The sequence below is a fragment of the Microtus pennsylvanicus genome, chromosome 18 (assembly GCF_037038515.1).
Source record: "Microtus pennsylvanicus isolate mMicPen1 chromosome 18, mMicPen1.hap1, whole genome shotgun sequence".
NCBI lineage: Eukaryota > Metazoa > Chordata > Mammalia > Rodentia > Cricetidae > Microtus > Microtus pennsylvanicus.
In genome coordinates, this window is record NC_134596.1 from 41,145,022 (window position 1) to 41,168,459 (window position 23,438).

The 23,438-nt window shown below is 51.2% G+C and overlaps 1 protein-coding gene across 1 annotated transcript in view; it reads left to right on the top strand.

The window, feature by feature from the left end:
• The first annotated feature begins 2,585 nt into the window (after positions 1–2,585).
• The window catches only part of LOC142837472 (guanylate cyclase D-like), a 34,698-nt gene continuing 13,845 nt past the window's right edge, over positions 2,586–23,438 (top strand). The window contains exons 1-12 of the mRNA XM_075952551.1: positions 2,586–2,670; positions 6,423–7,178; positions 9,634–9,929; positions 10,955–11,309; positions 13,436–13,520; positions 14,093–14,189; positions 14,277–14,405; positions 16,133–16,213; positions 18,509–18,685; positions 19,210–19,366; positions 19,591–19,740; positions 22,651–22,799. Of these exons, the coding sequence (XP_075808666.1) occupies positions 2,586–2,670; positions 6,423–7,178; positions 9,634–9,929; positions 10,955–11,309; positions 13,436–13,520; positions 14,093–14,189; positions 14,277–14,405; positions 16,133–16,213; positions 18,509–18,685; positions 19,210–19,366; positions 19,591–19,740; positions 22,651–22,799 (2,517 nt within the window). The remainder of the gene's footprint in view (positions 2,671–6,422; positions 7,179–9,633; positions 9,930–10,954; positions 11,310–13,435; positions 13,521–14,092; positions 14,190–14,276; positions 14,406–16,132; positions 16,214–18,508; positions 18,686–19,209; positions 19,367–19,590; positions 19,741–22,650; positions 22,800–23,438) is intronic.

Here is a 23,438-nt window from a genome sequence, read left to right on the forward strand (position 1 = left end):
TATAAACCTCCTGCAGGCGGACCTAGCCTTCTATGTCACGGCTGTTGAGAGGGAGCAAGGATGGAGCAGAACTGTGCTTAGAGTGGGTGGCCGGTTAAGGACTCAGAGGGTTTCCCTACTTTTCTCTCCTTGTGGGGATCCCTGCCGCATCCACAGGGAGAAAGAGGGCAGCCGTCTGCAGTTCTGCTTAAGAGTCAAACACTATCCGGAGTCCCCACAGTGAGGATGCATTGCTTCACAGTCAGTCCCCTGCCTCGGAACCTCACAGAGGAAAGATGAGGGTGGACACTGGGTCTCTTCCTGCATGGAGGAGGGAAGCTGGAGGTTACTAGACACAGACTCTGACCACTGAGTGTTAGCTGCCAGGAAATAAAGAGCAAGCAGGGCGCTCTTGGCCTGGGCCTTCCCCATGGAGGAAGCGGCAGGTATTCACCCAGTTCCAGAAAGACTTGATGGAAGTGGGCATGTACAACAAGCAGACAGGTGGCCATCTGGAGTCCCCAACCTGGAAAAGGAGGGCTCTGGAGGAGGGAATATGAAACGGGAGCTTCGAGACCCCTGCCCAGAGAACACAGCCAGAGCAATACTCCATCCCTGAAGGCCTGAAGGGGAATGCCTGAAAAAAGGGTAGTCATTCTTATTACACCTCTATTAGCTTGCATTTCTTTTTAAAAAAATAGTATTTTATTATTATGTGTGTAGGGGTGCTCACGGAGAGCAAAAAGGGGGCCGGATTTCCTGGAGTTGCAGGCTGTTGTGAGCAGCCCAGCATGGATTCTGGAAAGTCAACTTGGGTCCTCTGGACGAGTGGCAAGTATTTTTAAGTGCTGAGCCATCTCTCCTGCAACCACACTGGCATTTTGACTGAGGAAAAGAAGATGGATGGGTCCTTGGGGACAGAGACGATTGTCACCCATGCAGCCTGAGACAATGCCGAGGAAAGCTTCTAACCCGGCTGGCTTTACTGGACGGGTCAACGGTCTCTGGCCTCAGCTCTGTGGTTCTTGTCCTAGCGAACGTCTTCCATCCCGTTCCTCAGGAAGTCCATTAGGAGCGGTGTGCAGGACACAGAAGGTCTCTATTGTTTTGTCTCCAGAGCGACCCAGTGCTCCAGTTCTCTGTCATAACAGGGCTTAAGGGACCTTGGCTAAGCTGGCTGTCCCACGGAGTACTGTGGCGGTAGATTGTGTTGATGCCGCTTTGCTAATTGGACCTGACGCTAAGGGGGGTAGCTGGAATCCTAGATGTCACAGTGGTAAGAGCTAGGAGAGCCAGCGGTTCAGGAGGCTGTCACCCCAGGGCCCAGATGGCCTAAGCCACCCTCCCTCCCTCCTTCCTTCCCTCCCTTTCATTACCTTCTCTTTTCTTTCTGTGTGTGCATATTCATGGGGGGGCTGTAGGTGTGGGCACAGTTGTGTTGGGGTTGGGTTGGAAGTTAGAAGCCTACCTTGAGCATTGTCTCTCAGGAACTATGAACCTTTTTAAATTTAATTTTTAAGAAGAGTAGAATTAATGTTCCATTACCACTTATCAGATGGCAGTTGGGTATAAATTTCTGTACTTGATACTTCTTCACAGATTAGAAAAACAACAGGTTTTAACCAGCTGGTGGCTGGTTTTACCTTTTCAGGACAAGGTTAGGCAAATCCATTAACAGCAGCTTCTAGGTTTTCCTTCTTAGCCTCAGAAAAAGCCACTGGCCTTTGGACCCACGTATAAGACTTGAAGGTCAGCAGGCCTGTGAGTTCACCGTTCGCTGCAACGTCCTGACAGTCCTCCACAGCCACTTCAAGGAGTGTGGCACTCTGGATACTTCTCAGAGGGGAAATGAAAGGGGCTGATCCTTCTGCAAGGTCTCCAGTCTGGGAGAGCCAACACTCCAAGCTTACTTCCTGCAGCATCCAGGGCCTCCTGCAAAGCTTCCATGCTCTTGATCAGCTTCACCATTTGGGCTGTTGTGGGAAGGCACCTGCTGAACTACTGAAGAAACAGACCTGAACCCCCAGACAGAGCATGCGCTAAATTTAATATAATTTATTAGTGTTGTGTGTGTGCATGTCCTTAGCACTTCGGTATACAAGATGACCTGTGGCTCTCAGTCACGCTTCTCCCATACCCTAGGGCTCCATCAATAGGTGGAAGAAGCCTTGGAAGCCAGAATGTAGCCTACACAGGGCAGTGTGAACTTCTATTACGGCTACGCCCCTGCTGTGTGTCCAAGCAGCGAACAGCAGAGGGCGCTGCTGAGCAACAGCTCCCGTAGCGGGGAAGGTAACAACCCGGAGATTAATTCTACTCTCCCTCGCGGAAGAGAAGATCCCTTTCCATACAAAGAGTTAGAAGCTGGGCTGCACGTGTGTCTGTTTCCCTCACCTCCAGTGATTTTGCTGAAGCCATGATGGCAGTCACACAGACCTTTTGCTATTGTCGAACGACTCCCCTGCCTGGAGGGGGTGTTTTACTGCTAGGGCACAGGAGCAGGGAGCTGGCTGGCTTTACCTCCTCTGTCACCCAGCGCCTTGCTGATGGGCTAGAGAAAGGAATTGCTAGGGCTGAGACAGGGTCAGTTGGGGCCGTGTCGTAGGATGTATGTGGATGAGGGGGTGTGGGCTAATGGCCGGATGTACCTTTCCATAGTCAGAGCAATGGGCCGGGAACCAAGCAGTGAAGGTGGGGTCAGTGGGAGGGGGTCTTTCACTTCCATCCTGCAGATACACTGCAGGAGGGCCGCTGGTTATCTGTTGCCCGTTTTTTGTCGTCTTGGACTTGGGGTTCTGGAGCAGCTCAATTTAGCAGCGGCTCTCAATCTCCCTAGTGCTGCAACCCTTTAATACAATTCCTCTTGTGGTAGCCCCCAACCATAAACTTAAATAACCATAATTTTGCTACTGTTATGAAGCATAATGTAAACATCTGTGTTTTCTGATGGTCTTAGGCCACCCCTGTGAAAGGGTATTTGGTTCACAAAGGGGTTGCGATCCACAGGTTGAGAACCATTGCTCTAGCGGGTACAGAGGTTCTCCTGATGAAGTAAGAAGAAAACAGAAAAATATAGTTCAGAATTTTTTTAAAATATTTATTTATTTATTTATTATGTATACAATATTCTGTCTGTGTGTATGCCTACAGGCCAGAAGAGGGCACCAGACCCCATTACAGATGGTTGTGAGCCACCATGTGGTTGCTGGGAATTGAACTCAGGACCTTTGGAAGAGCAAGCAATGCTCTTAACCTCTGAGCCATCTCTCCAGCCCCCAGAATATTTTTTAAGTGCCATGTAAGTAAGAAAAAGAAAACAAAACCTAACCTATTAGTGCTGAGGAGTGAAATTCATAGCCCTACATAGTTTGTTGATATTATTACTTTAACTGATGAACACTTTCAAATACACACAGAAATACAAAGAAGTGTAAATAGCTCAAAATATACCTACAGAGTGAGGGGGAGAATTTCCCAGCTTCTCCCTTTCTCTGTCCTCCTGATGTCTGTGAGTGTCTCCCATTGGCTGAAACCAGCCAGCAGCCATGACAAAGCATGCTGGGAGTTTCTGGGTTGTCCCTGCGGTGAATGCAGAGTCCTGGCTTTCTCCCCTGCTCCTCCCTCTGAGTGTAGCCCGGTAGCCTGCTGAGGGTTCAGAGAAAGGATATGAGAGCCAATGGGGCCCACACCTGGCACATCGACAGAGGCCCTGAAGCCCTCCCGGGCTATATAAAAATACACAGCCCAAATAACTTATGACATATCTGCTCTTTCTTGACTGTTAAAATCATGCTAAAGACTGTGTAGTGATATAAAACTCTGTGCGAAATTATGTATGTGGTAGTTGATGCTCGTTTTACAACATCCGTCTCCTCTCAGCAGTAAAACGACACCTACCTACTTTATAAAGTCCCAATCCTTGATAGAAAAAGTCTGTGAAGAGCGAAAATCTTTGTTCTTTCCGAATGATGATGGGACCTAATTATCTAGGGAAATATGTAGGAGGAAGATGAGTTTGGGGAAAAGGGTGGGAATTAGGGGTATAACAGAGGGAAGTGGGGGAAAGTGGCTTCGACTCACTCCAGACAGAACTGGGAAATGAGTGCTTAGTGATTTGCAGCTGAATGAATAACGTGACAAAGAAAATGAGACACATTTTCCACTTGACAAAGTTGTCTAAGTGGTGAGGGGGGGCATAATGCCAGCCCTTAGCAGACACAGGGCCCTCAAGAAGAGCTGGCTGCCCAGGTAAGAGGGAACAGGTGGAGAAGGGATGCAGGAAAGCCTACTGGAATGAAGTATTATCCAAACCAAAAGGAGGGTAGAAAAGCTCGCTCATTCATGACCAGCATGGTGCGATGTAAGGAGAAGCCTGAAGCTTCAACCAGTCAGTCATGCCACTGACTGGTTCTGTACCCTACCAAACTGCCAAACTCTCTGGACCAGACTTTGTTTATCTCAAGTGAAAGCAATAATAGAGCCTCTGTGGGTAGAATGAACTGTGCTCGGCACATGAGGGACGCTGACTGAGGCTGGGCCCTGGGACTTGTCCACACTCCCTGCCTCCCGGGTGCCCCAGTGGACGGGAGCTGTCCACAGTGCTGAAGCACACACCTTCTCTCCCCTCCTCCTATCCACAACTTTCCGTTCCTTTCTGATGTGGCTCCCCAGAGCCCTGGGGTCTGAACAGATCCAATTTTCCAAATGGTTTCTCTGGGCTCCTAAGGGGGACAGGAGGGAATGAACCATGTCTGAGGCATTCCCCAGGCAGGAGTCTCAGGAAGCTGGCACACAGCAGGAGCGGCAAGGCAGCCAGGACACCACGGGAGGCCCTGGGCCAGAGAGCGCTCAGACAGTTTGACCTCTGAGGACTGGGTGTGGGAACCTCAGGACTGACAAAGATGCAGTGTCTACTCTAAAGGCCACCATGGCAGGTGAGTATACTGGGAGCATGCCCCGAAGAGAGGGGTGGGGTAAAGGGGGTGACCCTGGGCTGATAGGAATTCTCCATCCTTGTCCTGTGGGCTGCTATCACTCTGGTTTGGTGTCTTCATGCAGACAGACTTCTCCATCTCTGAGTTCCAGGACTCTGATGAGAGCCTTTAGCTCCGTGTTCTTGGCCTCATAAACCAAGCAGCAGCTAACCTAAGGTCATCCCCAATTCTAAAAAAAAAAAAAAAATGTAAATCCCCTCCCCACTTCAGGGTGGCCCTTTCTATGGCCATTACAGAGGGACCAAAGGAGCTTACGCCCTGGGGGGATATTTAGATGAGAACATGGGTAAGCTTAGAGACAGAGATCCCTGTCTCTAGGTGTTCTACCAGCTCATTAAATGTCAGTGCTGAAGGATGTTTAGAGACTTGAGATGTGCACTGAGCTCTCTTTGCACAGTTGAGGAAACCAGGGCCCAGAAAGGTGTGGACCATGGGCTACAAATCAGGACCAAAGCTGTAGTGAAAGGCTGCCCTGCCGTGTCCTATTGGCCTGCTGCACAGGTCATTGTCCTACGACAGGCCATTGGCTGTAGTATTATTTAGGGCCTGTGTCCTACCAGCAGGAACTCAGGGATATGGACTCTGTGTCCTGAATCAGCAGCAGAGCTCAGGTGAAAGCCAGCCATTGCCTTATTCAGAAGTAGGCCTGTTAGGCTCTTCGGCTCTTAGGGTCCCTGCAGGTCACTGGCTACAGAACTCTTGAGACGCTGAGTCTGGCCAGCAGGGAATTTTGCTGATATTCTGTAGGACAGAGAAAAGTGTACTCAGAGGGAAGTCCAAGCATCCTGGTTGAGAAGGTCAAGTTCTGGGTGGAGCCTCCAAGCTGGATAGACTTGGGTCGTAGCTCATCTTCCTACTAACTTCACGTCAGTTCCCCTAGCTGCTTCTTCTATACAGTGGGCTAGAGAGGCCGTTTAATCCAAGCAGGTCTGTGAAGGATGCCAGGGATGGAACACATAGGTGTAGCATGAACACTGTAACTCCTATTCTCTTGGACACACCCAGCACATGAGCTACAGCACTTGACACGTGGGCTTTGTTCCCTGGACCTTGGACTCTGCAGCCAGGACCTTTGGGTGGAGCTAGGCTTGAGGTGAACAGCGACATGGCAGGGAGGGCTTGGTCCTCCTAAGGACAAGCGAAAGAAGCAGCAGCAATCACAGGGTAATAGAGGTGGGACATTGAGTCCCACCATACTGAGACTTCTGAGGAGTTTTGCTGCTTATATTCTCAGAGGAAGAAGACAGACTTGGAGGTAAGGGATTGGGTCTTGGTGTTATTTCTGTAGGCAATATCCTGTTTGAAGTCCAGCCTGGGGCTCAGCTTGTATTCACAGTTCTGAGCCAGTCCTAGGGAGTCCTTCAGATCATGGCTCCAAGTGTCTTATGTACCAATATGAGAAACGGCAAAAAGGCTAAACAGTGAGGCTCATCCATGCTCCTCCCCCAGGACTGCAGCAGGACCTGAACCTTGAATGCCAGGATTGGATAGCACCACACAGGAAGACCCGACTTCCCTGCCAGAGCCGGTGGGGGCTCACTGTCTGTCATCCGGGGAAAGTCTCTTCCATATCAGTTCTCACTGTGGTATTTTGGGGTGTCCTGTGGGCTGACTCCCTTTCCCCACCAGCATGGGCAAGAGAGACCTTCATCCTTGGGGTCCTGGGTCCCTGGGACTGTGACCCCATCTTTGCTCAGGCATTCCCCAGCATGGCTGCCCAATTGGCTGTAGATCGAGTTAACCAGGATGCCTCCCTGCTGCTGGGCTCACATCTGGATTTCAAGGTCATCCCTACAGGCTGTGATACTCCCCATGCCCTGGCCACATTCGTGGCCCACAAGGACACAGTGGCTGCTTTTGTGGGCCCTGTCAATCCTGGATACTGCCCAGCGGCAGCTCTGCTGGCCCAAGGCTGGGGCAAGTCCCTCTTCTCCTGGGCCTGTGGAGCTCCAGAGGGAGGAGGTGAGTTGGTGCCCACTCTGCCTTCTGCTGTCCATGTGCTACTGTCTGTCATGAGATACTTCGGCTGGGCCCGCTTGGCCATCGTGTCCTCTCACCAGGACATCTGGTTAGCCACAGCCCAGCAGCTGGCCACAGCTTTCAGGGCCCACGGGCTCTCCATTGGACTGGTGACCTCTTTGGGACCTGGAGAGAAGGAGGCCACGAAGGTTTGCAAACAACTCCACAGTGTGCGTGGTCTGAAAAGTAAGTAAGCCTGGGTCCACCCTGCTGTAGGCAGCCGGGACGTCACATGGTCACAAGGAGGCCCTGTCTATACCAGCTGGACTGAGCTCTTGTCAAGTCTCCATCCTTGCTGAAGGCTTCCTCTGGCAGTCCAGAGAGCGAGGAGTTTGTCATAGTATTCTGGCAGAGCGTCAGGATCATAAGCTCGGTCCAAATGTGGGCTGTGAAGTCCAGGGCATTCTTGGTAGTTGTCTTGGAAAGTTTCAGGAGTGTAACAAAGATCTTATCATGGCTAGCATTAAAGAAAAAGAGAGGAAGAAAGGGAGAGAGGGAGGGAGGAAGAGAGAATAAAAAGAATAGAACTGAGAATAAAATAGAACAGTGTAGGGTGTGTGTGCATGCGTGTGTACGTGTGTATCTGTATGTGTGGTGTATGTGTGTGTATCTGTATGTGTTTGCATGAGTGTGTGTATGTGTGTGCATGTGTGTGTATGTATGTGTGTATGTGTGTGGGTATGTGTATGAGTGTGTATGTGTGTGCATGTGTGTGTATGAGTGTGCGTGTAGCTCTCAGAGCTACTTTCATTGTATCCCACAGGTTCTGATCTGCTGTGTTTTCATTTTCATTTGATTCTAGAAATTTAAAAGTTCACCCTCCAATTCTTTGACAACTCATTCATTATTCAGGACTGCGCCGTCCAGTCTCCAGTTTATACAGGTTCTCTCGCTATTGATTTATGGTTTCAGTACACTGACATCAGATACAATAGATAAAATTATCTCAGGTTTTTTTTTTATTTGTTCAGAGTTGCTCTGTGTCCAAAAACGCAGCCAGTTAGTTGTCCACTCTTACTGTGCTGAGATCAACTGGCACCTTTGCATCCGGTATTGTTTGTTTCATGAAACTGGGTACCTCAGTGTTCAGTGCATATATGTTCATATTGGCAGTACCATCCTAAAAGACCATTCCTTTAACCAAACACACTGACTTTGTCTTTTCTGTTTTTTTTTAAATTTGAAGTTTATTTAGCCAGATATTAGAATTGCAACACTTGCATGCTTTCCATTAACTTGGAATATCTTTTATTATCCTTCAAACAAAGGCTGTCTCTCTTATAGACAACAAATAGATGGGTGCTGTTTTTGTTTTTTTTAATTCTTTGATATCTAATCCAATAATCTATGTCTTTAATTAAGGAATTGAAACTGTTAGCATTCAGGATTTTTACTGAAATGCATGCATTCATTTCTGTCACTTTGTTATTTTTGTAATATTTGGTACTTTCCCAGTCCTAAATGAGTTGCATCTTTCTTGTGTAGTTTATCCTTTTTTGTCTCCTTATGGATGTGTTTATCTTTCTCATTTGTGTCATGCTAGCTCATGGTCATGAATGTCTTTGCTTTTGTTTTATATAGAAGGATAGTATGAGGAATAACTTTGCTGGGAATAGTAGTCTGCGTTCTCAGTTAATTATCTTTCAGGGATTGAAGCACTGTCCATGACTCTTAGGATTCCTGTTGAGCCATCTGCTATTACCATGCTAGACCTGTTCTGGATGGGACTTGGCGCTTCTCTAATGCAGCTCTCAACACAGACCCTTTGCTCTGTATCATCAGTGTTTCAGCTGTGCTATGACACGGGGCTGTCTTGTCTGTCTGACATGCTAAACGTCTCTTTATCTGGATAGTCCCCTAGGTTTTGGAAATTCTCTGATATTCTTATTAAATGTATATCCCATGCATTACCTTGGAATTCTCCTTCTTCTATGTCCATGGCTCATAGGTCTAGCCCTTTAATGGCACTGAATTGACCTCATGTGCTCCGTTCACACTTTCTTGTCTTCACCACTGTCTGAATATTGGAATTCATGTACTTTGACTTCAAGACCTGATAGTCTCTGTCTAACGCTTGATTCATTTTGCGCTGAGGTTTTCCACTAAGTTTTTTATTTGAGTTATTGAACTATTCACCTTCACTATTTGAACTTGACCTCCAGTATCTCTTTTGAAATCAGTAATGATGGTGATGATGTGTGTATGTATGATGATGTGTATTATGATGTGAGTGTGTGGATGCCCATGCTATGGAACACAGGCGTGTTCTGGGGATTGAGCACAGGCTGTCAGATCTGCAACATATGTGGCAAGCATCTTTACCCACTATCCTCTTCTTCCAGTGTTTCTTTGTATGGAATCCCCTTCCATATAAATACTGATTTCTTCCATTTGCTGCTTGTTTGTGTCCTCTTTAGTTCATGCAGTAATTTCTTTGCAGCCTCTTTGATTTTAGGATTATAGTGACCTCAGCCATAATCACTATGGAGTCAGACTGAGGTCACCTCTCAACTCATACCTGGAATGCTTAGGGGCTGGGACTAGAAGAGCAATCACAGATTTGGGAAGCTCTGAGGGCCTCAGGATTTGGGATTCCGGCAAGTGCTGAAGTGTGAAGGTGACCCTGTCCTGTTCACCCCAGTTGTGGTGCTATGCATGCACTCGGCGCTGCTGGGGGGCCTGGAGCAGAGTACGCTGCTGCGCCACGCGTGGGAGGAGGGCCTGGCAGATGGGAGACTCGTCTTCCTGCCCTACGACGCTCTGCTCTTTGCCCTGCCCTACCGCAACCGCTCCTACCTGGCCCTGGGTGACCGTGGACCCTTGCAGGAAGCCTATGACGCGGTTCTCACTATCAGCCTGGAGTCCGGTCCTGAGAATCATGCTTTCACCGCTACCAAGATGAGTGGAGGGGCTCCTTCCCCACTGGAGACAGAGCAGGTGGGTGTGTCGGTTCGCTGCAGCCTGGAGGGTGGGACCCTGAGTCAGAATATGGGCACACTGCATCCACTACAGACCTCTGCCTGGGCAAGGAACCCACTGGGCTAGCCAGCCCCACCCCACTGTGGCCACATGACCTGTGCCTGCCTAGCCCACAGGTGCTGGCTTGTGCCCGCCCCCATCTTCCCGCCTGCTATGTAACTTCCAGGCATGGTGGACTCAGTTGCACTTTCTCTTGGGGCACCCCACTTCTCTTCCATCACATCTCTCTAGCGGGCTGTGGAGACTAGAAGAAGGTGTCGGGAGTGGGTTTCTGGAGATCACCACTGTGAATCTGAAAAGGACTAGCGGTGGGGGGGGGTGACTACCGGCATGGTTTTGGCTTATAGGAGTCAGCCGAACCCCAGTGCCTGCTTTGAATGAAGGAAAACAGACTGACTTGAGGTGGTGACAGGGATGCAGGAGCTGATGGAGGTTGTTCATCTAAAGATGAGAACTGAGGCTTTCATGTGCCACCATGTCAGATGACAGGGGGCTGGTAATAAAAAAGACAAGGTTCATTCTACTGGGGGATGTAAACCAAAACTAGGAAACAAGATAAACAAATTCAAACAGTGATCGTTCTGCCAAGAAGGTAGACCAGGACCGAAGGATGGAGAGAGGTTAGAATAGAGGAATGGACAATGGGGACAGGATGGACCAGAAAGACCTCCATGAGGAGAGGACTCTTGAGTGGAGCCCTGAGGGATTGGGAAACATTCAAATGAGGACCCAAACAAAGAGCAAAGAGGTAGAAACTGCTAAAGCCAAGAGTTTTGCTTTTGGAAGTTTTGAGATGCCTACAAGACTTCTGAGATAGAGGAAGAAGCATAGTGTTGGCAGTCATGGAGGCAGTGAGGTTGTTCAGTGGGGCTGGGGCAATGTGTGTCCAAAGAGACTGTTTAGGGGAGAGGACTACAGTCTAAACAATCCTGCAGGCCTGTGAGATGTCCAGAGTGGTAGGATGAAGACTTTCTCTTCCACAGGTGTCCCCACTCTTTGGAACGATCTACGATGCTGTCATCCTCTTGGCCTATGCCCTGAACCGCTCTGAGAACCATGGAGCAGGGCTCTCGGGGGCTCACTTAGGGGACCACACAAGAACTCTTGATGTGGCTGGTTTTAGCCAGAGAATCCAGATGGATGGGAAAGGCAGAAGGCTAGCCCAATATGTCATCCTGGACACGGACGGTGAAGGAAGCCAGTTGGTTCCCACCCACATCCTGGACACAAACACATGGCAGGTACAGGCCCTGGGAAAGGCTATACACTTCCCTGGAGGGAGCCCTCCAGCCCGTGATGCCAGCTGCTGGTTCGACCCCAACACACTATGCATAAGAGGTAATTCACTGCTCACCCACTAATCTCTCATCTGTCTAGCCATTCATCTGCCCATCCATCCATACACCTCTTCCATCCGTCTACCCATCCTTCATCCACTCACCCACCCATCCATCCATCCATCCATCCATCCATTCTTCCATCATCCACCCATCTATCCATCCACACACCAACTCATCTATCCATCTACCATCTTCTCACTGGTCTACCTATCCTTCTATCCATTTGTCTACTCATCCACCCATCCATCCATCCTTCCATCCATCCATCATCCATTCATCCATCCATCCATCCATCCATCCATCCATTCTTCCATCATCCACCCATCTATCCATCCACACCCCAACCCATCTATCCATCTACCATCTTCTCACTGGTCTACCTATCCTTCTATCCATCTGTCTACTCATCCACCCATCCATCCATCCTTCCATCCATCCAACCATCCATCCATCCATCATCCATCCATCCTTCCATCCATCCATCCATCCATCTATCCATCCATCCATCCCACATACCCACCCATCTATCCATCCACCATCTTCTCACTGGCCTAACTACCTTCCATCGAGGTACCACCAACTCTATTCACCTATCTAGCCCAACCACACACTCGTTCATGACTCTATCTTTTCTCTCCAACTGTTTACAAATCCACCTTTACTAAAACTCTCTATGTGGATAGTTCTGTAAAGGGGGGCAAGAGAAAATATAAAGAAGAGCTATGACCTTTAAAAGGAGGTGTGGCCAGTAGCTAAGAAACACCAGGAGACCAGCACGGCCTCCCTTGGGTGATCAGGGATAGGATGCCCCCAGCTCACAGATCTCCTAAAAGTCCCATAGCATTGCTAGGAGGCCATTACCTCCCATAGACATCATTAAAGAATTGAAGTTCAGAAAGTCTTGGTGACTTGCCAGAGTCACACAAGAAGTCAGTGGCTGAGCTCATGCTGGACCCAAGTCTGTTGGCTCCAAGTACAGGATTCATTTTCCTTATGTCCACTGGGGGCTGCGGGACAAGACACCCACACAGACTGATTTCTGTCATTCATCCATTCTGGCCATCGTCCTTTATGACACACGTGACTATGAACGCAGGGAAGTGCACACATGTGTATACAGTCACATACATGCAAGCACATCCCCTAAAGCACACATGTGTATACAGTCACATACATGCAAGCACATCCCCTAAAGCACACATGTGTATACAGTCACATACATGCAAGCACATCCCCTAAAGCACACATGCTCACTATGGCAGCAGTGACAGGTGGACCAGGCTTGGGTAAGTTCCTGTCTGTGCCTCCTTCTGTTCTTCCAGCCCAAATCTGTAGACACAGCAACTCTTGCACCCTCCCAGACACATGCCATCCCATCAGGCCTCCCTTGGCAGGAATGCTTGGGTTTCTGACCCCAGGGCCACCTCAGCTTGCTTGAGCACATCTGCTCTGAGATGTGTGTGTTCCTCTCATAAGTGAGCACTCAAGCCCCAGCCACGTCCCTGACTCCAGGGTCCTTACACATCAGCTCCTCCCCTGAGTTTCACGCACACAGCAGGGTGCCTAACCAGGCAGCTTTGTAGCTGGAGACTTTTCTCTAGCCTGCCTGCTCCCGCTGGACTGGGTTTCTCTCCCGCCTGCTGGTCCCTGCAGCTGCTTATAAAATAATCACTCGGAGGCTTAATATTAATTATGATTGTTTGACCAATGGCTCAGGCTTCTTACTGGCATTTGTTTACCAATGGTAATAAAACGGCATACAGAGGGGCATCCCACATCACGGGATTATCCTCCTTGCAGACGGAATGTGAATACCAAGAAGCCTCCTTGGGGAGGGAAGGGAGCTGAAACCCTCACCTGCCCATCTGCCCCTCTTTTCTTCTACAAATAGCAAATCCCACCTCCTGTTCCGCCACTGCTCACTCTCAGGAGAGAGCAGAACATAGAGCGCCCTCCCGTGGATACTCTTGAAAACAAAGGCCTCCAGGGGCTTCAGCTTGTGACGGGCAGGAATGGCTGGAGACCTCACAGGGCAGGGACTGGAGGAGGCAGTAGCCGGGCTGTGAGGGGATGGTCACTGCTTTAATGACACCTGCCTCTTCCCCCCTCTTGCCCCCCCCACAGGTGTGCAGCCACCAGATGGCCTCCTGACTCTGACACTGGCCTGTGTCTTGGCACTGATTGGTGGAGTCCTTGCTTACCTCATCAGGTGAAGCTGACAGACCCGTCTCAAGCTTTCTGCATCCCGTCCAATGGGGCCCTGTCCATTAGCAACTGACAGGGGCTTTCCCCACCTCTACTTCCTGATCTCAGGGCCTACAGCCTCCTTTCCCTGTCTTGGCTGCACCCAAGAGCCAGGAGCCCTGGCTGCCTCCTGAGAGCTCTGCTTGAGACTTGCTGCAGAAGCCTGTGGTTCTGGATGAGGCTCTGCCTCTGAGCTTCAGGCTCCTGTTTGTGCAGTGCGGGACTAGCCAGATCCAGCCCAGGGATTCCCTCAGTGTTACAAACTCTTCTTCCCTCTGTGTGCCTGAATTCAGAAGCTCCAAAGCCCCAGCCATATCCGCTCTCACCTCTAACAAGGAAACAGGTGTAGGCATCAGTAGGCCCATCAGGGAAGTTGCAGACCTGATCCCAAGGCCAATGGTCTCTGAGTAGACAGTATTCAGTGCTCACCATCCCTGAAGCTGACACAGGAGGAGATGTGGAAAGACTAGGAGGCAGGTGCTGAGCCGGAGGCAGGGTTGAGAGTCTGACCAAGGCCCTGCTGTCTCTCACTTCTAGGTTAGGCCTCCAGCAGCTGCAGCTGGTGCGGGGCCCCCATCGAATCCTGCTGACAGCCCAGGACCTCACCTTCTTCCAGCGGACCCCCAGTCGGCAGGTGGGTGGTCAGACCTGGGCTGGGTGGGCAGGTAGGCAGAGGGGCAGGTTGGGTCTGACATCTTGATCACCCCTGCTCCTGTCCCAGAGGCTGCGTGGGGATGGTGGCAGCGAACCAAGAAGTATGGTGGAAGGTGGGAGCCCAAGGTCGGTGATTCAGGGGTCAGCAAGGAGCCTACCGGCCGTCCTGGAACATCCCAACGTGGCCCTGTACCAGGTGAGGGCTGTCGCTGCCCCACGCCAGCCCTGCAAGACTGTCTTTGGCTTCTGGGGTCTCCTTCTGTTGCTACTTTCCTGGTTCCCCTAGCACACAGACAGCAGCCCCAGAACTAGGAAACAGGACACCTCCCTCCCACCAGCGTGGTTCAGGGGCTGACCTTGGGAATCAGTCAGTCTCAGCTGCTTGGCTTTGTTTGGCTTTGGCCCAGAACGCCTACCTGCTCAAGCAGTGAGATCCCCAGACCTTAAAACCCAGGTGAAGGCAATACCCAGTCACAGGCACCTCCAGCTCACAGGGAATCTACAGAGTCAAAGGTCAGAAAAGCCATATCACGGTTGCTGAGAACATAGCCATTTTCCAGAGGCCATTAGTCTCAAGTAAAAGTATTTACTAATATATACTAATATATGCTTCTTTGCCTATGGCTGCTGTGCTTACTGAACTTGGCTAATTGTTTCCATAGGAAACATAGGTGACTTATTTTCCACCTTCTCCCCGCCCCTCCGCAACCCCACCTTTTTGTTCTAAAGGGGGGCTTTAATGACAGACAAAGCACAATAGCCAGCAGGCTGCAGGTGAGGCTGCGCGGAGGTGACCCGCTAGGGACCAGCAAGCCCTAGGGACTGGGGAGGGGGTCAACCCGCTAGGGACCAGAGCTGTGGGGGGAGCTGGGACCATGCTGGGAACTGGGCCTCGTCCTCTCACACCCTTCTGGAATCCCTAGACACAGCTTGAGTATCACAGGTGCCTGAGCCCTGCATGGTAAAGCTGGCTTCCAGCCAGGACCTGCTCGTTGGCTGTACCTCATTAGTCCTCATTGGTTAGCTGCCTCGCTTTGCAGAGCCCGAAGCTGAGGCTCGGACTAGACGTTATCTACCTAGGTCTCAGGGTTCCAGGGAGGTAGAGTGAGGAAGGGTCCACCAGTCAGAGCCCCGCCCCACCGAGTCTCAATAAAGTCTGTGTAGTGAGGAGCGGCAGGCTGCTTCCCGCTGCCCAGCTCCTGCACGGCTAGCTTATGCCCCGAAATAGTTACACGGAAACTGTATTCTTGGCCCATTAGCTCTAGCCTCTTACTGGCTAACTCTCACATCGTGATTAACCCATTTCTAATGAGTGTAGCACCACGAGGTGGTGTCTTACCAGGAATATTCTTAACCTGCGTCCATCTCAGAGAGGAGAGCTATGGTGACTCTGCCTCACTTCCCTTCTTCCCAGCATTCTGTTCTGTCTACTCCGCCTACCCAATTTTCTGTCCTATCAAAGGCCAAGCAGTTTCTTTATTAATTAACCAATGAAAGCAACAGATAGACAAATGACCCACCTCCATCAAGTCTGCTTACTGCTCCCATTGACAGGGTATGCCCCGCTCAGAACGCAGAAGAAGGGGATGTATAGGGTAGCAGCTAAGTGCAAGAGATGATGGATTGGCCTGAGATGGCCCAGCTGGTGAACTAAAGCGGGCAGGCTCTTGTTCTTATGTTCATGTCTATTTATTTATGTTTTCTTTAGCATCCTGACCACAGCTATCCCTCTCTGTTCTCCTCCCAGTGCCCCCTTCTCCCCGCACCGATCTACTCCTTCACCTCTGTTTCTCTCCAGTCCTGGAACTCGCTCTGTGGACCAGGCTGGCCTTGAACTCACAGAGATCTGCCTGCCTCTGCATCCTGAGTGCTAGTGCTGGGATTATAAAAACAAAACAAAACCCTCATGTTTTGCTTAAACAGGGAGACTGGGTGTGGCTGAAGAAGTTTGAAGCAGGCACGGCTCCTGAGCTGCGGCCGAGCAGCCTCAGACTCCTGAGGAAGGTAGGACCATAGACAGAGGGGTGCAGGGGGCCAGGACACCCCCACTGGTCTGGACTGGTCCCTACTCCCTGGGCAGGCTTCTGGCCCGAGAGTCATTGCTTTCATTGTTAGCACTGCCCAGTGACATGTCATCATCGTGGTCACCATCACACACCAGCATCCCGCAAGCCATGTCGACATCCCAGCATGAGCCTTATAGCTCTCTGGCAAACTCTTCCAATGGAATCTGGGTACCACCAAGGGTCCTCAGTCTGTGCCTGCCTCCCTGTATCCATGACTGTATCCATCCCTGTATCTGTTGTTTACTCATAAGCCGGGCAGAGTTTGGGGCTTAGGAGAAGAGGTTCTGTTTCCCGAGGGAACTTCAGTCACCATCACGGACCGTATAAGCACCTTCTCCCAAAAATATCACCATCAGAGAGGCACAGGGGGAGGGAAGGCAGAACTCAGGAAGATCTCCTGGTGTCCTGCCTCCATGGACTACCTGGTGTTCCCTCCCCATAAGACAGAGTCAACACTACCCAGCCCAGGAGAGCCGTGAGAAGGACAGGGTTCAGGAAGATCTCCTGGTGTCCTGCTTCCCGGACCACCTGGTGTTCCCTCCCCATAAGACAGAGCCAAGACTACCCAGCCCAGGAGAGCCGTGAGAAGGACAGGGTTCAGGAAGATCTCCTGGTGTCCTGCTTCCCGGACCACCTGGTGTGCCCTCCCTGTAAGACAGAGCCAACACTACCCAGCCCAGGAGAGCCGTGAGAAGGGCAGGGTGTATACAGAACAACCCAGAACTGTCCCTGGCAAGTGGCATGCCTTTGAGAAATGGGGGATTTCATCAGATTGTGGCTTTGGTTATTTTTTATTATACCCAGCACTGGCTATCTGAAATTCCGAGAGATTACATGACAGGGACAGTTAGGCACTTCTCTTGTAGCCAGTGTGAGCAGCATCTCTGAGAAAGGTCAACCAAGTTTGGGGGCTGCTTCAGGGTAGCCCCAGAACTTCTCTGAGCCTTTACTGTGTGCCATTCTGGCTATCTATTGGAGTATAACAATGTACTCCAAGACGCAGTGGTCAAAAACAGCGGTGCTTTTATGTCTTACACTTTCGTAAGGAATTTGGTTAGGGCTCAGTTGGGTGATTCTGTTCAGTTTTATGACGGGTGGAGATCAGCCTATGGGGTTCAGCAGTCAGAACTGGGCGAGCCGTGACCTGTAGACCAAATCCGACCCATTGGTTATCTTTATGAAGAAGTAGGGACACAGCCATGCTCTCTCCTTTATGTTTTGTCTCTAGCTGCGATCCTGTCTCCCTGGCAGGGTGAGTATTTGTGACGGAGATGTGCAAAGGCTAAAATATTTATTACTGGAACCTTTTTAGAAAACCTTGTGGTTTCTTGGTTCAGAGGGCCCAAAGATCTCCATTCATGAGCAAGGCCAGTGAGGATGGAGTCTGGTGTGATCTGACTTCTTTCTTATACTCTTAAAGCTGTCTACTGGTCTCTCCGGATTCAGGGACGGTCTTGGGGTACTGCAAGAGATGGGAAATAGGAGCTGTCATTTTCTAAAACCTGGACCCCAAAACATATAAGACTGCCCCTGTGGTGTTCAGTAATTCACGGTAGTAACAGGGCACACTTAGGGAGGGACAGAGGTCACCTCTCCATGGCAGGAGTGGGAACGGCTTTGAGTCTGTTCTTGGGGCTCTCAGAGGGGGGAGAACATGCAGCCACCCCTCCCCATTTAGTTGATCTCTGAGCCATCTTTGTGAAGAAGGCCTTGCCAGTCAAGGGTTTGATCTGTCCAGGTTGGGCCCTGCGTTAGGGAGCTGCCTTCCTTCGCTGCAGGCGGGAGCCTTCTGATCAATATTGTAGGCTGCTGCAGAGAGGATTGATAGGATTCAGATCAATGGTATCAGTCAGGTGGAGAAACAGACCTAGATCTGACTCTGGAGGTACCTACATCTCCTCCACTCATCTATCAATGATGCTTCCATTCATTCATTCATTCATTCTTCTACCAATCTGCCCATCTATCCATCAATGTGTCTGTCTGCTCATCCCCCCACCTCTTCACCCATCCAATCCCTGTCCGTCTATATTCATCTGCCCGTCAGTCCATCCATTCAATTATCCACCCATCTACTGGCCATCCACCACCCGTACCCACCCACTACCCCTTATCTATCCACTTATCCTCTTCTTCATCTGCCCATCCACCCACCCATCGGCTCACACCATCCACGCACCCGTCCCAGGGCCTTGATGCCCAGGGGCCTCTAAGGTGCCGTTTGCCTCTGCAGATGCGGGAGATGCGGCATGAGAACGTCACTGCCTTCCTGGGCCTTTTCGTGGGCCCCGAGTTTAGTGCCATGGTGCTGGAGCACTGTCCCCGGGGCAGCCTAGAGGACTTGCTTCGGAATGAGGCCCTGAAGCTCGACTGGACCTTCAAGGCCTCCCTGCTGTTGGATCTGATCAGAGTGAGAGGCTCCCCAGGAGCTAAGAGTCAAGGGGGTGGGGAGATGGGACACGCTCAGATTTCCCACAGCTTTGTGTAAACGGAGACCCCACTTTCACTTCCCAGCCCCCCCAGACCCCAATAATCACACAAAAACTATATTAACTACAACACTGTCTAGCCAACAGCTCAGGCTTATTCTTAACTAGCTCTTACATCTTAACCCATTTCTATTATTTTACATTTTACCACAAGGCTGCTTCACCTCTTGCTTCTTGGGCAGCTATGTGGTGTCTGTCTGACTCTGCCTTATTTCTCCCTCTCTGTTTGAATTTTCCATGTAGCTACAGTCTGCTCTGCCATAGGCCAAAGTATCTTCTTTATCAACCAATGGTGATAAACATATTCACAGCATACGGAGAGGAATCCCACATCAGCTTTGAAATCTGACAATATCAAACACAAGTTGAGGCCAGAGGCCTCTGGGTCCCATGGACGTTCTATGGTCCTTCTCACTCCTCAATGACCTCACATGTCTCCTCCCAGGGTGTGAGGTATCTGCACCATCGGCGGTTCCCCCACGGGCGCCTCAAGTCCAGGAACTGTGTGGTGGACAGCCGTTTTGTGCTCAAGATCACTGACCATGGTTACGAAGAGTTCCTGGAATTCCACTGTTCTCCCAGGCCACAGCAAGACGCAGAAGGTTGGCTGGGTGGTAGGGGGCCACCTGTAGGGTGTGCTGTATTGGCATTTGTGAAGCAAGGGGAGGGGGAGGTGCCCATAGTTTTTGTGTTGGGACCTAGAATTGGTGGGTTTTCTGTTCTGGAAGAACCTAAGGCCCTTGACCTGGGATTGCAGGAGAACAGATACTCCTAGGTCCTCTTGGGTGCAGAGTTGGCAGCAGGAGACCCTTTCTTACGATTGCAGAGCTTCTATGGACAGCTCCTGAGCTGCTGCGGGGATCTGGGGGATCCGAGAAGGCCAACTTCAAAGGCGATGTCTTCAGCCTGGGCATCATCCTGCAGGAGGTGCTTACCCGAGGCCCACCCTACTGCTCCTGGGGACTCTCAGCAGAAGGTACGTGTCCTCCCACCCCATCCAACTGTCCAGTCCCAAAGAACTGTCCTGCAGAATTTTGGGGTATCTCAGCCAGAAAGGTGGGGCAGAGGCACGGCCAAGCTCTTGATGGATGGCCTTTTAATCCATAGGGGCCTGACTTTTGCCTTCTTCCACCAAAGTCCTGCCCAGTGGACACTGCCCATTTCAGGCCTGGGTTTAGAGAGTCAGGGAGGGGCAAGGTAACAGATGCAGGGAGCATTTGGTCTCTGTGCCTCACATCTGGAAGACCACCCAGATAGGCTCTGTAAGCCTTGCCTCCAGGTAGGGCATCAACCTTTGGGTGCAAGGATCAGAGACCTTCAGATGGGGATCAGCCCAAGCCTGCTTCTTCCTGGAATGTGCTTTCTCCACCCTTGGAAAGAGCAGAGTCCAGAGCTTAGCTTTCTGAACTAGGTCTAGAGCCGGCTCCTCAACCATGCGCCCTGTAATTTTGAATAAATCCTTTTTGGGTCAGTCTCAGTTTCCTTGCCGTAAAATGGGGACCAGTGGGCCTGCCTCATAAAACCACTCTGTGTGCAGCTTTGCACACAGATCCAGGGCCTGAAACGTGATAGGTGCTCAGTCAAATCTGCCTGGGTGCTTTGGGGATGGGCTAATGGGGGGGGTCCCACATTCTCTCCTGTATCCCACATTTTGGAGGATGCCTGTGTGCATAGGGCCCTTTGTGGTTTCCCAGGCACTGTCTCTAGCATTCCGTCTCATGCCCTGGTTGTAAGGGATGACTTTTTCAGAGAAGATTTAAGTATTACTCAAAGCAGGGCAGGGGCTTCTCAAGTAGGGAAGTGGGATTTGGGAGGCGCTCTCCCCATCCAGGCATGGTGTGCTTGGGGACCAGGTGAGCAGCCTCCTACACAGAAGCCAGCACTGTCGAGGTCAGTGTCGAGAGCAGTGTGTGTGAACAGTAGACCTGGCACAGCAAGAGGACCCGGGGACCACCCCAGGGCTATGTACTCACCATCCTCTAAGATGCTGAGACCCAGGTCTGGGGGAATGGCTCAGTCGGCAAAGTGGCAAAGTGTTTGCCGTGCAAGCATGCAGACCCAAGTTTGGATCCCAGAACCCACGTAAAAAGCTGCATGTGGTGGTGCAACACCAGAAAGGAAGAGACAGGGGGACCCCAGGGATTGCTGGCCAGGCAGCCAAAGTGGCAAGCTCCAGCCTTAGCGAGAGAGCCTGTCTTTAAAAGTAAGATGGAGGTTGATTAAGGGAGACACTTGGCATTGATCTCTGGCCCCTACACGTGTGCCATCTGAGCAACACTCCCACACACACCCCTTACACGGAATGCCGGAGCCTCCACACTGTCCTCAGCTTTTACTATCTGCTGGCTGCAGAAACCCCCGATGACAGACGCTGCTCAGAAATCTGCAAAGCTTTGAAATGGATTTACATCTCATTCATCACAATGCAATCGGCGGCGTGCTTTTAAAAACACAGCTGTGCATGTGAGCGTGCTCTGCATCACTTCCATCTGTGCGTTGTAAGCACACAGCCTCCCTGCGCCTGTGGTCTGAGGCCCTTGGGGTCTGCTGGGACCCTTTAGATGAACTGAGCGGAAAGCCAGCCTACTGTCATGTCTGCTCTTTGCTGGCCTGTAGAGATGTTCCCTTATGCTCTGAGCCTGTTTGTAATACTGGACATTAATAGCCAGTGTGTGGTAGCATGTACCTGTAACTTTAGCATTTGGGCAGCGGAGGCAAGAGGATAGCGAATTTGAGTACAGCCTGAGCTGAACTGTGAGTTTCAGACAAGCCATGGGCTGCCCTGCTTCAAACCTGCTTCAGGAGCACAACAACCAAGGGCGAGGGATGTCGATCAGGATGAGCACCCAGGAGAGCCGTAGCCCAGCATGAGCAAAGCCCTTGGTTTGAACCTTAGCATAGCATAACCAGCTGTGGTGGCACCCGTCTGTAGAACTGGGATCAACACTTGGCATGCATGAGGATCAGAAATTTAAGATCATCTTTGGCTATGTAATAAGTTTGAAGCCAGCCTGGGGGAGATCCTATCTCAAACAAACAAACCCCTACCCCAAACCATAGAGAGATGGTAACCTCTCACTATCCCCAACAAGACGGCCAATCTAGGGTGGGGAGAAGGGGACTGTAGAGGAAAAGAGGAGGGCCCCAGGCCTCCTAGGAGGTTACCCTGCTATGGCCCAACCTGTCCAGATGACCGATGTCCTGCGTTGATCTGCGGGCTCAGAGTCCGAGCACAGAGCCCAGCCCCTCTTCTTCTCAGTCTTGATGAACTCTTGGCTTTGCCAGAAGCAGTTGTCTGGGGTGGGGTGGGACGCAGGCACAGGGTGGCAGAGCCAGAGAATTCGAGCGCTGGTCCCTGTGGCCTCACCCGGTGGAGCAGGGATGTCTTGGATGTCAGTCTCGTGAGGCGTGCTATGGTCTCTGGGTGTTAAGACCGGTATGGAGGGCTAGGCTGTCAGGTTTCAACCACAATGCTGGGAATCTCCAGAATAGCAGCCTTGGGAGAGCCTGCCACATGCCAGGCACTGCCTTCTGCACCTCCTACCTCAGCGCCCCTCAAGAGGAGGCCCCCTGACCCCGTTTCACAGATGAGGAGACTGAAGGTAAAGGGATTGCCATCTTCTTTGCCACCCTATAGAGAATGGTAGTAGATTTGGAACTGAATTCCAGCTCTCCTAATCAAAGGCTGAGATCTTTCCTCTGGCCACAGCCTGAGGCAGACCCAGGAGAATAGCAAGGCTGTGTGCCCTGACCAGCTGTGCAGGAGACATGGAAAGTCCTGGGAGAATCCCTGAGGGCCCAATTCTTCCTTCCCTGCCCTACCACAAGACCCATCCCATAATCCCTCAGGGCATTTGACCCAAGGTATTCATGGGATTTGCTGCAGAGATCATCCGGAAGGTGGCGTCTCCCCCTCCTCTGTGCCGGCCACTGGTGTCCCCTGACCAGGGACCCCGGGAGTGCATCCAGCTGATGCAGCAGTGCTGGGAGGAAGATCCAGATGACAGGCCCAGTGTGGACCAGATCTACACGCAGGTCGGTGCTCCCCAGAGGCGCAGGGCCTTACAAGCACTCCTATCCACAGGCCTGGCTCAGCCCAGGACAGGCCACATGCATCTCCAGGGCCTGGAAAGGATGGGTTGTCAGGGGACACACGTCAGCAGTACCACTCTGAGGAGGACAGCCGTAAGAGAGGGCCATGTGTGCCGTCCTGCGGGTCCAGCCTTTTCTCAGTCACTCCGTCTTTACGGCAACCTTCTGAAGCACACTGCCACGGTCTTGGCTCTGTAGAAGACACAGGAGGCAGAGGCAAGCTCCCAAGGGACCTTACCAGGTGACTGGCTGTGTCCCTGAAGAGCTGCTGAGGAGCTGCACCCAGGACCAGGCCTCCCAGCACCTGAGCACAGGAGACTTTAGTGACAATGGAGACAGTCCTGGTCCCCAAGTCAGTGAGGGGACTCAATGAGCTCTGGGGTCCCCCTAGCCTGCTTTGGGATGGCAGTTGGAGGGCTGAGGCAAGTCTGCACCTAACTGAACAGGATAGCTCTCCCCTAGGGCCAACCCATCAAACCCAGATCTACGTCCTGTTCCAGTCTCATCGTCCCCAGCCACAACACCAAATTACCAAGGTGAAGTTCAGCATCTCAGACAGGCAGGTGAGGGGAGACAGAGGCA